The sequence below is a fragment of the Bidens hawaiensis genome, unplaced genomic scaffold, assembly GCF_021521415.1.
Source record: "Bidens hawaiensis isolate Kalapana, Puna unplaced genomic scaffold, B.hawaiensis_p1.1 tig00044343_1, whole genome shotgun sequence".
NCBI lineage: Eukaryota > Viridiplantae > Streptophyta > Magnoliopsida > Asterales > Asteraceae > Bidens > Bidens hawaiensis.
This window is the reverse complement of record NW_027505892.1, coordinates 69,819-82,453: the sequence shown is the minus strand read 5'-3', so window position 1 is coordinate 82,453 and position 12,635 is coordinate 69,819. Positions and strand designations below refer to the sequence as shown.

General features: G+C 30.7%; 2 protein-coding genes across 2 annotated transcripts; one reads left to right on the top strand and one right to left on the bottom strand.

Moving 5' to 3' along the window:
* Positions 1–295: 295 nt before the first annotated feature.
* On the top strand, positions 296–1,405 carry LOC143615795 (zinc finger CCCH domain-containing protein 2-like). The gene has a single exon (XM_077088826.1). The coding sequence runs from the start codon at positions 296–298 to the stop codon at positions 1,403–1,405; it is 1,110 nt and encodes a 369-aa protein (XP_076944941.1).
* A 1,390-nt stretch (positions 1,406–2,795) lies between these two features.
* Positions 2,796–3,689, bottom strand: LOC143615794 (uncharacterized). Its single transcript, XM_077088825.1, has one exon. It carries the CDS (start codon positions 3,687–3,689, stop codon positions 2,796–2,798), a length of 894 nt encoding a protein of 297 aa, XP_076944940.1.
* Between the last annotated feature and the right edge of the window lie 8,946 nt (positions 3,690–12,635).

The following is a 12,635-nucleotide window of genomic DNA, read 5'->3' as shown; positions in this document are numbered from 1 at the left end:
TGCTAGCCTAAAATAGAATAAAAGCATACAACTTGACTCAATATAGGTGAAAGATGAAAACATAAATAAAGACCAAGAGAGAGAAACATGATTGCATGTTTTAGAGGCTTCATCGTAGTGCCACTTATACACACTTGTAATACTATGATGCCACGCATTCATCTACAATCACCAAGACTTATCTTTTAGTCACATGTTCTCACGTCATTCATAGACTAAACCCTTGTATATATACACTTGGTTTTGCCATTTGTACAAACCATCCCTTTCAAACTGTAACACTCAAAAAGAGACCATGGATGGTGGTTCTGAACATAGTCAAAACATGTTCCAGTCTGCCCACCAATTGTCCCTTAAATCCAAAATGAAATCTTTTAAAAATATTACCATCCCACCTCGTATGATTATTGCTCGTAGAGTTACTTCTTTGTCCTCTGAACCATCCATGCACATGCATAGCCATCTGAACCACCAGCAGCACCACCACCACCTCCATAATAATAATAACGCGCATCATCATCCGAGGGTTATTACTGGAGACGACCTATTCGAGAAATTTCTGCCTAATGCTGCTGCTGAAGATGACTCTAATCCCTATGCGTCCGACGAGTTTCGGATGTATGAATTCAAGGTCCGGAAGTGTACTCGAAGCCGATCGCATGACTGGACCGAGTGCCCATTCGCTCACCCGGGTGAAAAAGCTCGTAGGAGGTGTCCACGTCGGTTTATTTATTCGGGTGATTTGTGTCCAGATTTTCGTGAGGGATATTGTTTTCGTGGAGACCATTGTGAGTTTGCTCATGGTGTGTTTGAGCATTGGCTTCACCCGTCCCGTTATCGCACTCAAGCGTGCAAAGACGGGACGACTTGTCAACGTAAGATCTGTTTTTTTGCGCATACTCCTGCCCAGCTTCGGTCGCATCTTAACAACACCGGTGGTATTGGTGGTTCTTGTGGCCGCCATCGCGGTATCCCTCACCCGGTCACTCCCTCGCCTACTTCTATTCTTGATACACGTAATATGATGTCACCTCCCTTCTCCCCGGTGCAATCAGGCGGTGGGTTTTCTCCAGTTTCATGTGTTTCTAGCAGGCTATCTCGGACGGAACCAGCTGGTAACGGTGGCTACAATGAACTCGTGCACAACATGCAAGCCATGAACCTGAATGCAGGTGAGCAAGCTCCGAATGTGAACCCTGCCCTGATTGATTCTTTCGCAGCATGCAACGATCAACAGCAGTTAATGTTTTCTCCATCAACCAGCTCGTCTGCTTCCGCATCAGGATCAGGTCTGGTTCGTCCCAAAGACGGTAGTTACACCGCCACGTATAATGAAGACATGTTTGGGAATGATGGTGCAATGGCTCGTCTAGATTTTGAATGGGTGAATGATCTTCTCATCTAGAATTAAGAAGAAGAATTTAAGGAACATGAGGAATAAGAAGATGAATAATGCCTATAGGCAGTTTTTAAGAATATAATATGCTGAAAGGGCAAATGATAGTTTGTAAGACGGTCTGTTTTAAAGAGTATAGCGGGATCAAGGTGTAATTAGTAAAATCTATAATAGTCCAAGTTTTCCCGCTTGAAACTCTCGTATTAAACCTCAAACCTTTTAACAAATTTATAATAATAATAATAAAATAATAGTTACTATTCTTAAAATTTATACTTTAAAAACAATTAATTTAATATTTACTTTCTACTTATTTCAAAAATTTAATATTTTGAATATCTTTTACTTTAAAATAGTTTTAAAAATTATTGTATAACGACTAACAATAGTGTTTAACGGGTTTATTGTTTATTGTATACCGATTATTTATTAAATATTGTATTTTCAAGAACTACTCGTGTGGTACACGGGTCTCAAACTAGTGAATATATGTAAACGGAACATTTAAAAGCTCTCTGTTTGCTCCTTATTGTTTTCCCAAGTCACCAGATTGTCTTATTTGTAAATGGATGTTTCTCATGCATTTGACCCGAATTCATGGGTATAAGTCTAACCTAACCTAGATAGCCCTTAAACGGGTTATAATATTTCATTAAATTGAAATTTAATCTTATCAAGTATTAGATATGAAAATCACATTAAATAGAAATTTAGTAAAGTTAATATCCGATTTTTTTAACAAATATATTATTTAAAATCAAGAAAACAATTTTATAGTAAAAAAATAAGCAGGTAATGTGTTTTAACAAACCCATATATCTTTTAAAACGTGTTATAACATCTTATTTATTCGTGAAACTCTTTTATCATCAAACTCTAACTATTATTAACTTCCTTACAGTAAATAAAATTAAAATCAAAAATATATTTAAATAAAAAAAATGAATAATGTAAAACAATTCCCCATAATATGGGACAATAACTAGTTATGATGAATAAATGATTATATTCTCTTCGGTAAATTTTGAAATTATAAATTTATCTTACTAAACAAAGGTGTCATAGTAAATATATAAAATTAAGAAAACAAAGATATTATGAATTTGCTAAAAATCAACCTCGTAAATATTGAGTTTTCTACCAAAATAGTGTACTTAGGAAAAATATTTACTAATTTAGTGTAATTTTAAAACTATTTACTAAATTGGGTTTTTTCTTATTTTTTTTCTCTCATATTTTAATTGGATAACAATTGTAATTTTTTTTTGAACGACCAACAAAACCTTATATTAACAAATTAGCAAGGAGCTAAACCACCTAATACATCCACCAAAACAACATATACATACATAAATCTCTTATGCCTCGCCACCCACTTCAAACATAAACAATCCCCCAATTACAATCGAAATCTACTCCAATCCTCCCACGGCAAGCCTCTTCTTTTGGACCTATTCCTGATCCAAAGAAAGCCTAGAGGTTTAACCTCTTCAATCAGGCTACGCGGATGAACCTGGCCACCTTTTTTAACCACATCGTTTCTCTTTTTCCAAATACACCATATAGTAACTAAACATACAGCGTGAAAAGCTTTAGCTTTATCGGTAGGAAACGACGCATACCTATGCAACTCCACCAAATCTCTGACACTAAATGCATAAATCGAAGGAACCTTGCACCATTGAGAGATTAAACACCACACAGCTTGCGAAAAGTCACATGAAATAAAAACATGGTCCACCGTCTCCATCCCTTTCCCACAAATAGGACAATCAAGTGAACTTACCAGAATGTTTCTCTTAGCCAAAGCTTCCATAGTCGGCAATCTGATAAAAACGGCTCTCCAAGCCACGAAACCCACTTTCTTCGGGAGCCAATTGTTCCACACAAAAACATTGTTTGGCCTGGATAACGACATCTCCAATAGTAAACCTTTCAAGCTTCTAACAGAAAACTCTCCTGAATGATCACCACACCAGATGCCCTTGTCCTTTACGGGTCTAATTATCACATGTTTACAAATAGATAATAAACCTCTAAATTCCTTCAAATATGCCAGACTTGTAGGATCTCTTTGCAAATCCCATCTTCCACATATTACCCCATCAATCATGTATAAACGATTAGCTACGACACACCATTTCAACTTTTCAATTGAAAACAGATTCGGGAACCAGTTACACAACGGGCAGTCGTCCACCCGAATGTCCAACCAAAACCAAGTGCTTTCCCCATTTTTAACATCTGTTCTGAAAAGCTTGTTCAACATAACACCATCCGAGTTTAAATCCATAGAGATTTTACCAATTTGTCGCCACGGGCCAGCACAAGACAATTTATTTGGGATATAAGACAAAGGTTTAGCAGAATGATGAAAAGACCATATTACGTTCCACAATAGTTTTCCTTTCTCAATCTTAAACCACCGCCACCACCACTTAGTTAACAGTGACACATTTATATCCCTCAAAAAACCCAACCCAAGTCCGCCATATTGCACCGGAGCCGACACCTTCTCCCAAGCTACCCAATTCAGTTTTTCTTTCCCCTCCGAACCCCCCCCCCCCCCCCCAAAAAAAATATCCTTCATAGACGATCTAACTTTTCGATTACCCCCGTCGGAGCCTTAAAAAGTGAGAAATAATACGTGGGTAGAGAATTAAGGACTGATTTCAAAATCGTTATACGTCCCCCAATAGACAAAGTCTTTGCTTTCCACCTTGACAGTCTTTTTCTAAACAGTTCCACCACTGGATCCCACGATTAAATTAGGTTCATGTTCGCTCCAATTTGTAAACCAAGGTGTTGAAAAGGAACCGATCCCACCTTGCATCTCAACAAGGCAGTCATCCCCTCCTTTTCTGTGTCATTCACCTTGGTGCCAAAAACTCTACATTTTGACAAATTAATTTTTAAACCCGACACCAAATAAAAACATCTCAGGATCCTTTGAAGGCTCAACGCGTTCTGATGGCTCCACTCACCGATAAAAACCACGTCTGCGTATAGCAGATGTGACAACACCGGCCCCGCAGACCCACACTTTAAACCAGAGAAAACCCCTTTTTCTACTGTTGCTTTTACCATCCCTGTTAATCCTTCCATGGCAATAACGAATAAAAATGGAGATATCGGGTCTCCTTGTCTGAGGCCCCGAAAACATTGAAATACCCGGGTAGGTGACCCGTTCACCAATACTAAAGCCCGGCAAGCCCTTAGAGTAGCCGAGGCCCATCTTCGCCATCTCAAAGGAAACGCCATTTGTTCTAAAATCGAGTCTAAATAATTCCAATTTAGCAAGTCATATGCCTTTTCCAAATCCACCTTAAAAAACACTCCCCTCTTTTTATTCCTGTTTAGCCAAGAAAATACCTCGTTCATAATCAAAGGACCATTCAACATACTACGGTTTGCAAGAAAAGCCGACTGCTCTTTAGAAATTAGCCCACCAATTGTAATATACAAGTAATATTAACAGTGTAAAGCAATTACCATCACAAATAATATTTATAAAACATGAACGTCAAAATCAAAATAGTATATATATATATAGGAACAGGATCATGAGAGAACTTTCTTGAAATTGAGAAATTTGAGAACCATTTTTGATCACAAAAAACTCAAAAATAAAAAAAAATCATAAAATAAAAAAAAACAAAAAAATGAATAAAGTAAAAAAACCAAAATTCTTATTTTAACATCCCTGTTTCATTAAAAAAAAAAAAAACTCGGTTTAGCAAATTATATACACATATGTATAATATATACATATATGTACATTTACATGATTTTTTTATACACATGTGTATAATTTAAGATAAATGATATTGTACATATATGTATATTACGTAACTAAAGATTAAATAAAATTATACATATGTGTATAATACAACGTTTTTTTTATTATTTTAATTTATTTTTATTTTTTTAATGAAACCGGACAGAAATATAAGAATTTTGGATTTTTAACTTTTTAAAATTTTTTGTTATTTTTTGTTTTATGATTTTTTAAATATTTTTAAAGGTGTTTTTAGTGGTCCAAAATGGTTCTCAAAGTTCTTAATTTGCAAATGGTTCTCTTAGGAACCTTACCTTGTATATATATATATATAGGGGTGAGATCTAGAGAGAACTAGTAAATAATTATTTTTAACTATTGCTAAAATATTATTTTGTGATTTTATTTCTTTCCTCCTTCTAATAAGATGATATTGTTAAAAAAACGTTGATGTAATGCATATGTGCATTAATGTGTATTGTATATATAAAATAGTGTTTTATTGCATATAATTCAACACAAATACATTATATAATACACACTATTGAATATATGCAAATACGACACTAATATTGTATGCAAAACACATTATTGCATATATGTAAATACAACACTAATGCACATATGCACTATATCGATTTTTTTATATTATTTTTGTACATAATATAACACTATTGCAAATATACAATACAAACAACTATATATATGCTATTCAACACCATTTTAAATATCAAAATGCACACTATTGCATATATGCATTATAAAAAAGTCGATGTATTGCATATACAACGTTAATTTTTTTTATTTTTTTATATATTTTTTTGTGGTGAAGAATAATAACACATAAGAAGGATGAAAAAAAATTTAAAAATATTTTTTTTAATTAAATTAAAAATACTTTATTATTAGGTCTCTAGTTCTATCCATAAAATGGAGTTCTCTCATGCTCCTCTCCCTATATATATATATATATATATATATATATATATATATATATATAGAAAATGGTTCAAATAAGAATAATGGGTTTCCTAAAAATGGTAAGAACCAATAGATTTTTGACATTTGGCATTACAAATTATGGTGAAAGAACAATTTTAGTAAACTATGTCGGTTATAATGGTGAAACAGTAATTCCAGAAAACTATGTCGGTTATTGGAAATTTTAAATTTCAACCATTAATTAACATGATCCAATGAATATGATTTATTCCTAGTCTTCATAGGAAACTATTTGTTTTTAGAATAACCCTCCCCTATATATATATATATATATATATATATATAATACATATAAACGAAAATATAAAAATCCTACGTGTCGTGATGTGGTCGCTCCCCCTTTTTTAGAGTAACCAGATTTACTTGATTTTTAAATGAAGGTTTCTCATGCATTTGACCCAAATTTACGGGTATGGGTCTTATCAAACCAAAATATTTCTTAAACGGGTTATACCATCTAATTAACTTAAAAACTAATCTCACCAAAAATTTGATACAAAAATCTTATAAAGTAGGAGTATACTAAACTTAATATCCGATTTATTTAAAAAAAGATATATGTTATTTATAATTAAAAAACCAATTTTATAGTAAAAAAATAAACGGGCCTTGGGTCTCATCAAACTCATATATCTTTTAAACCAGGTTATAGCATTTCATTGATTTATGAAACAATTTAATATCAAACCTATATTATTAACTTTCATACAATAAAAAATATAAAAATTCAAAAAATAGATAAATATTAAAAACAAATAATATAAAATGACCCCTCTAATACGGGGATAAAAACTAATATGGTTTATTGTCGTCGGATAGCAAAAATGTATAATTATTCCATCGGATTCTAGATACATATGATGTTAATATTTTTTGTGAAATAATCACCTAATAAAAACTTAATATTTACTAAACATAAACGTTGAATACAAAAAAGAAAAAAGAAAAGTTGTATGGTCGAGATGTGTAATTATATCTTGTTGAAGATACTGATCACATAAATAACCTATATTCAACGTTGCTGGGTCGTCAAAATAAATAATTATATTTCAAAAAGTTTACCCATTCTGGTACGTGTGAACACCATTTAGTTTATGATACCAAAATCTACCTTTTTCTTCTGTTTATAAGATTATGTGTGGTGGGGGAGTTATAAAATAGGACGTTTTGTGCTATATGGTGTTAAGTCAGTAAAGAATGAGTTTTTATTTTAGTGATTTAGTGATGTTGTAGCCCATATATATATATATATATTATATGTATATATATCACACGCATTTAAATATAAAAATAATAAAAGAAAACGCTGAAAGGCGACAAATACCCCCCCCCCCAAAAAAAGAATCGCCCCTAATAGATTCGCCCATATCTCCCCTCAAATTCGCCCCACTACGAATAGTCTAATAAAAATTATATCAGAAGATTCACAAAACTTTTTAATATAACTGTGCATTTAAAGTTTTCAACAAACACTACAAGAAACTTCAGTTATAGCGGCGATAAATGCCGCCGCTAAAGAGCAAAAAGTCGCCGCTATTACTTTTAACAGCGACATGTCTCCGCTAGTTCTTTGCCGCTGATACCAAAATCCTCGCCGCTATTGCCAAACCCGTCGCCGCTAATGGCTACGTCGGAGATTTCACTGGAAAACTTTTTGATGACGGATTAGCAATTTTTTTGAGCAAACACGACACGATTTACTTGAACGAGAGCTTTAACTTGAAAACAAACCCATATAGCTTTTAAAACATATTATAACATCTTATTTATTCATGAAACTCTTTCATCATCAACCCTTAACAATTATTAACTTCCTTACAGTAAATAAAATTAAAATATAAAATATATTTAAATAAAAAATGAATAATATAAAACAATTCTTCATAATATAAGAATAAAAACTAGTTAAGATGAATAAATGATTATATTCTCTTCGATAAATTTTGAAATTATAAATTTATCTTACTAAACAAAGGTGTCATAGTAAATATATAAAATTAAGAAAACAAAGATATTATGAATTTGCTAAAATTCAACCATGCAAATATTGAGTTTTCTATCATTATTAAAATAGTGTACTTAGAAAAAATATTTACTAATTTAGTGTAATTTTAAAACTATTTACTAAATTGGGTTTTTTCTGAACTTTTTTTTTCTCTCATATTTTAATTGGGTAACAATTGTAATATATAGGTAATATTAATAGTTGGAAAGCAATTACCAACACAGATAATATTTATAAAACATGAACGTCAAATACAATATATATATATATATATATATATATATATATATATATATATATATATGGGTGGAATCTAAAGAAAACTATTAAAGAATTATTTTTAACTATTTTAAAAAAATTATTTTGTGATTTAAAAAAAACGTTGATGTAATGCGTATGTGCATTAATGTGTATTGTATATATATAATAGTGTTTTATTGCATATAAGTCAACACAAATACATTATATAATACACACTATTGAATATATGCAAATACGACACTAATAATTGTATGCAAAACACACTATTGCATATATGTAATACAACATTAATGCACATATGCACTATATCGAAATTTTATTTATTTTTGTATATGATATAACACTATTGCAAATATACAATACAAACAACTATATCTATGCTATTAAACACTATTTCAAATATCAAAATGCACACTATTGCACATATGCATTATAAAAAAAGTCGATGTATTTCATATATGCATTACAACGTTAATTTTTTTTAATTTTTTTTATTTTTATATTTTTTTTGTGAAGAATAACAACATATAAGAAGGATGAGAGAAAAAAAATTAAAAAATATTTTTTAATTAAAGTAAAAATACTTTATTATTAGTTCTCTAGTTCTCTCCATAAAATGGAGTTCTCTCATTATCCTCTCCATATAATATATATATATATATATATATATATAGAAAATGGTTCAAATAAGAATAATGAGTTTCCTAAAAATTGTAAAAAACTAATAGATTTTTGACATTTGGCATTACAAATTATGGTGAAAGAACAATTTTAGTAAACTATGTCGGTTATAATGGTGAAACAGTAATTCTTGAAAACTATGTCGGTTATTGGAAATTTTAAATCTTAACAATTGATTAACATGATCCAATGAATATAATTTATTCTTAGTTTTTATAGGAAACTACCTGTTTTTAGGATAACCCTCCCATATATATATATATATATATAGGGAGAGGATCATGAGAGAATTCCATTTTATGGAGAGAACTAGAGAACTAATAATGAAGTATTTTTAATTTTATTAAAAAAAATATTTTTAATTTTTTTTTCATCCTTCTTATATGTTGTTATTTCTTCACCACAAAAAAAGATAAAAATAAAAAAAATAAAAAATAATAAAAAAAATTAACGAGTAATGCATATATGCAATACACCGACTTTTTTATAATGCATATATACAATAGTGTGCATTTTGATATTTGAAATAATGTTGAATATCATATATATAGTTGTTTGTATTGTTTATTTGCAATAGTGTTATATTATATACAAAAATTAAAAAAAATCGATATAGTGCATATGTGCATTAGTGTTGTATTACATATATGCGATAATGTGTTTTTGCATACAATTATTAGTGTCGTATTTGCATATATTCAATAGTGTGTATTGGATAATGCAATTGTGTTTTATTATATGCAATAAAACACTATTGTATATAGACAATAGGCATTACTGCACATATGCACTACAGTACTACACCGACAAGTGTTTTTTTTAGTATCAATATCATCTTATTAGAATGAGGAAAGAAAAAAAATCAAAAAATATTTTTTTTAAAATAGTTAAAAATAATTTTTTACTAGTTCTCTAGTTCTCTCTTTAAGAGGAGTTCTCTCTAGATCCCACCCCTATATATATATAAACGAAAATATAAAAATCTTACGTGTCGTGATGTGGTATCTCCCCCTATTTTTGGAGTAACCATATTTGTTTGATTTTTAAATGGAGGTTTCTTATGCATTTGACCCAAACTCACGGGTATGGGTCTTATAAAACCCAAATATTTCTTAAACGGGTTATACCATCTCATTAAATTAAAAACTAATCTCACCAAAAATTTGATACAATAATCTTATAAAAGTAGGAGTATACTAAAAGTTAATATCTGATTTATTTAAAAAAAGATATATGTTATTTATAATTAAAAACCCAATTTTATAGTAAAAAAATAAACGGGTCTTGTGTCTCATCAAACTCATATATCTTTTAAACCGGGTTATAACATTTCATTTATTTATAAAAACAATTTAATATCAAACCATAAGTATATTATTAATTTTTATACAATAAAAAAATATAAAAATTCAAAAAATAGATAAATATTAAAAACAAATAATATAAAACGACACCATAATACAAGGATAAAAACTAGTATATATATATATATATATATATATATATATATATATATATATGGTTTATTGTCGTCGGATAGGGAAAATGTATAATTATTCCATCGGATTCTAGATACATATGATGTTAATATATTTTGTAAAATAATCACCTAATAAAAACTTAATATTTACTAAACATAAACGTTGAATACAAAAAGGAAAAAAAAAAGTTGTATGGTCGAGATGTGTAATTATATCTTGTTGAAGATACTGATCACATAAATAACCTATATTTAACGTTGCTGGCTCGTCGAAGTATATAATTATATTTCAAAAAGTTTACCCATTCTGGTACGTGTGAACACCATTCAATTTATGATACCAAAAACTACCTTTTTCTCATATCTGTCTATAAGACTATGTGTATTGGGGGTTATAAAATAGGGCGTTTTATGTTATATGGTGCTAAGTTCGTAAAGAGTGAGTTTTATTTTAATGATTTAGTGATGTTGTAGCCCATATATATATTATATGTATATATATATTATATGTATATATATCACACACATATTTAAATATAAAAATAATAAAAGAAAACGCTGAAAGACGACAATATCCCCCCCACCCCACCAAAAAAAAAGAATCGCCCCAAACAAAATCGCCCATATCTCCCCCTCAAATTCGCCCACTACGAATAGTCTACTAAAAGTTATATCACAATGTTCACAAAACTTTTTAATATCTGTGCATTTAAAGTTTTCAACAAACACTACAAGAAATTTCAGTTATAGCGGCGATAAATGTCGCCGCTGAAGAGCTAAAAGTCGCCGCTATTACTTTTAACAGCGACATGTCTCCGCTAGTTCTTCGCCGCTGATACCAAAATCCTTGCCGCTATTGACAAACCCGTCGCCGCTAATGGCTACAACGGAGATTTCACCGGAAAACTTTTTGATGACGGATTAGCAATTTTTTTGTGCAAACACTACACGATTAACTTGAACGAGAGCTTTAACTTGGAAATGAAACAAGAACACGTTTTATTTCTCATTAAAATGGATAAAAAAAATATACAAATTTTCAAGAAACATGAGATGTACAAGTCGTCGGAGCTCTAGCTAAACAAATGCTACATAACTTATACATAATATTACAAAAGATATGAACTAGTTGTGGTGGCCGGATGTAACACCCGCCAAAATTCCGATATGAAAATGTCTAACTTTTAAAAATCAAAGGGACACAAGTTAATAACTGACATAAAAAGTGAGAGTAAATATACGCTACAAATAAGTTATTTTTAGTTGCTATTCGAATATTGTAACTAGAGCTAATAACAAAAGACCTAACTATTAACATGTGAGACGTGTAACCGAATGTTTATATATATATATATATATATATGAAAAGTAACTTAAAAATAAAAAGGAAAAAAAAAATAAAAACATAAACAAGGATGGCGTAACACCAAGCCACCAAATATAATAGAACTAAGTCTTTTTGTTGCTTGCATCAGACGCCATATGGCCAAGAACTAAGTCTTTTTGTTGCTTGCATCAGACGCCATATGGCCAATCTAATAGTGACCATGACTGTACCTTTCAACCTAATTTAATGGTAACTAGAATATTTCCCGTCGCGCTTTGCGGCGGGAGCACATTTTGTTAACAACACTTATGTCGGGAGCACATTTTGTTAACAACACTTATGTCAGATTTATGCCAGGTATATCAATAGTTGGAAACTGAATTTCGCAAGTCCATAAGACTAAGGGGTGTGGGGGGCTTTAGTGGAGGCTCTAGTGGGGGCTTTAAGAGCCAAAAACCAATAATATTATGAAGTGTGGCAGAGAGAGAAACTGGATAAGGGGGGTGTTGGAGCCCTTGGTGGAGCCCCTGGCCCCTGGTGTGGAGGGGCTCCAGCGAAATTTTTTTTTATTATTTTATAAATATATTCAAACAACGTATTAATAAAAAAACTCATAAATTATTAAAAAAACACATTAATATCTAAAAATAAAAAAAAATTAAAGTACTAAAAAGAAACATTCTTCTTATTCTTCGGCTTGGTCTT

Bases quoted from the DNA above. Each gene is read 5' to 3' on its own strand.
- LOC143615795 (XM_077088826.1), top strand. From the start codon at position 296: ATGGATGGTGGTTCTGAACATAGTCAAAACATGTTCCAGTCTGCCCAC.
- LOC143615794 (XM_077088825.1), bottom strand. From the start codon at position 3,689: ATGGATTTAAACTCGGATGGTGTTATGTTGAACAAGCTTTTCAGAACA.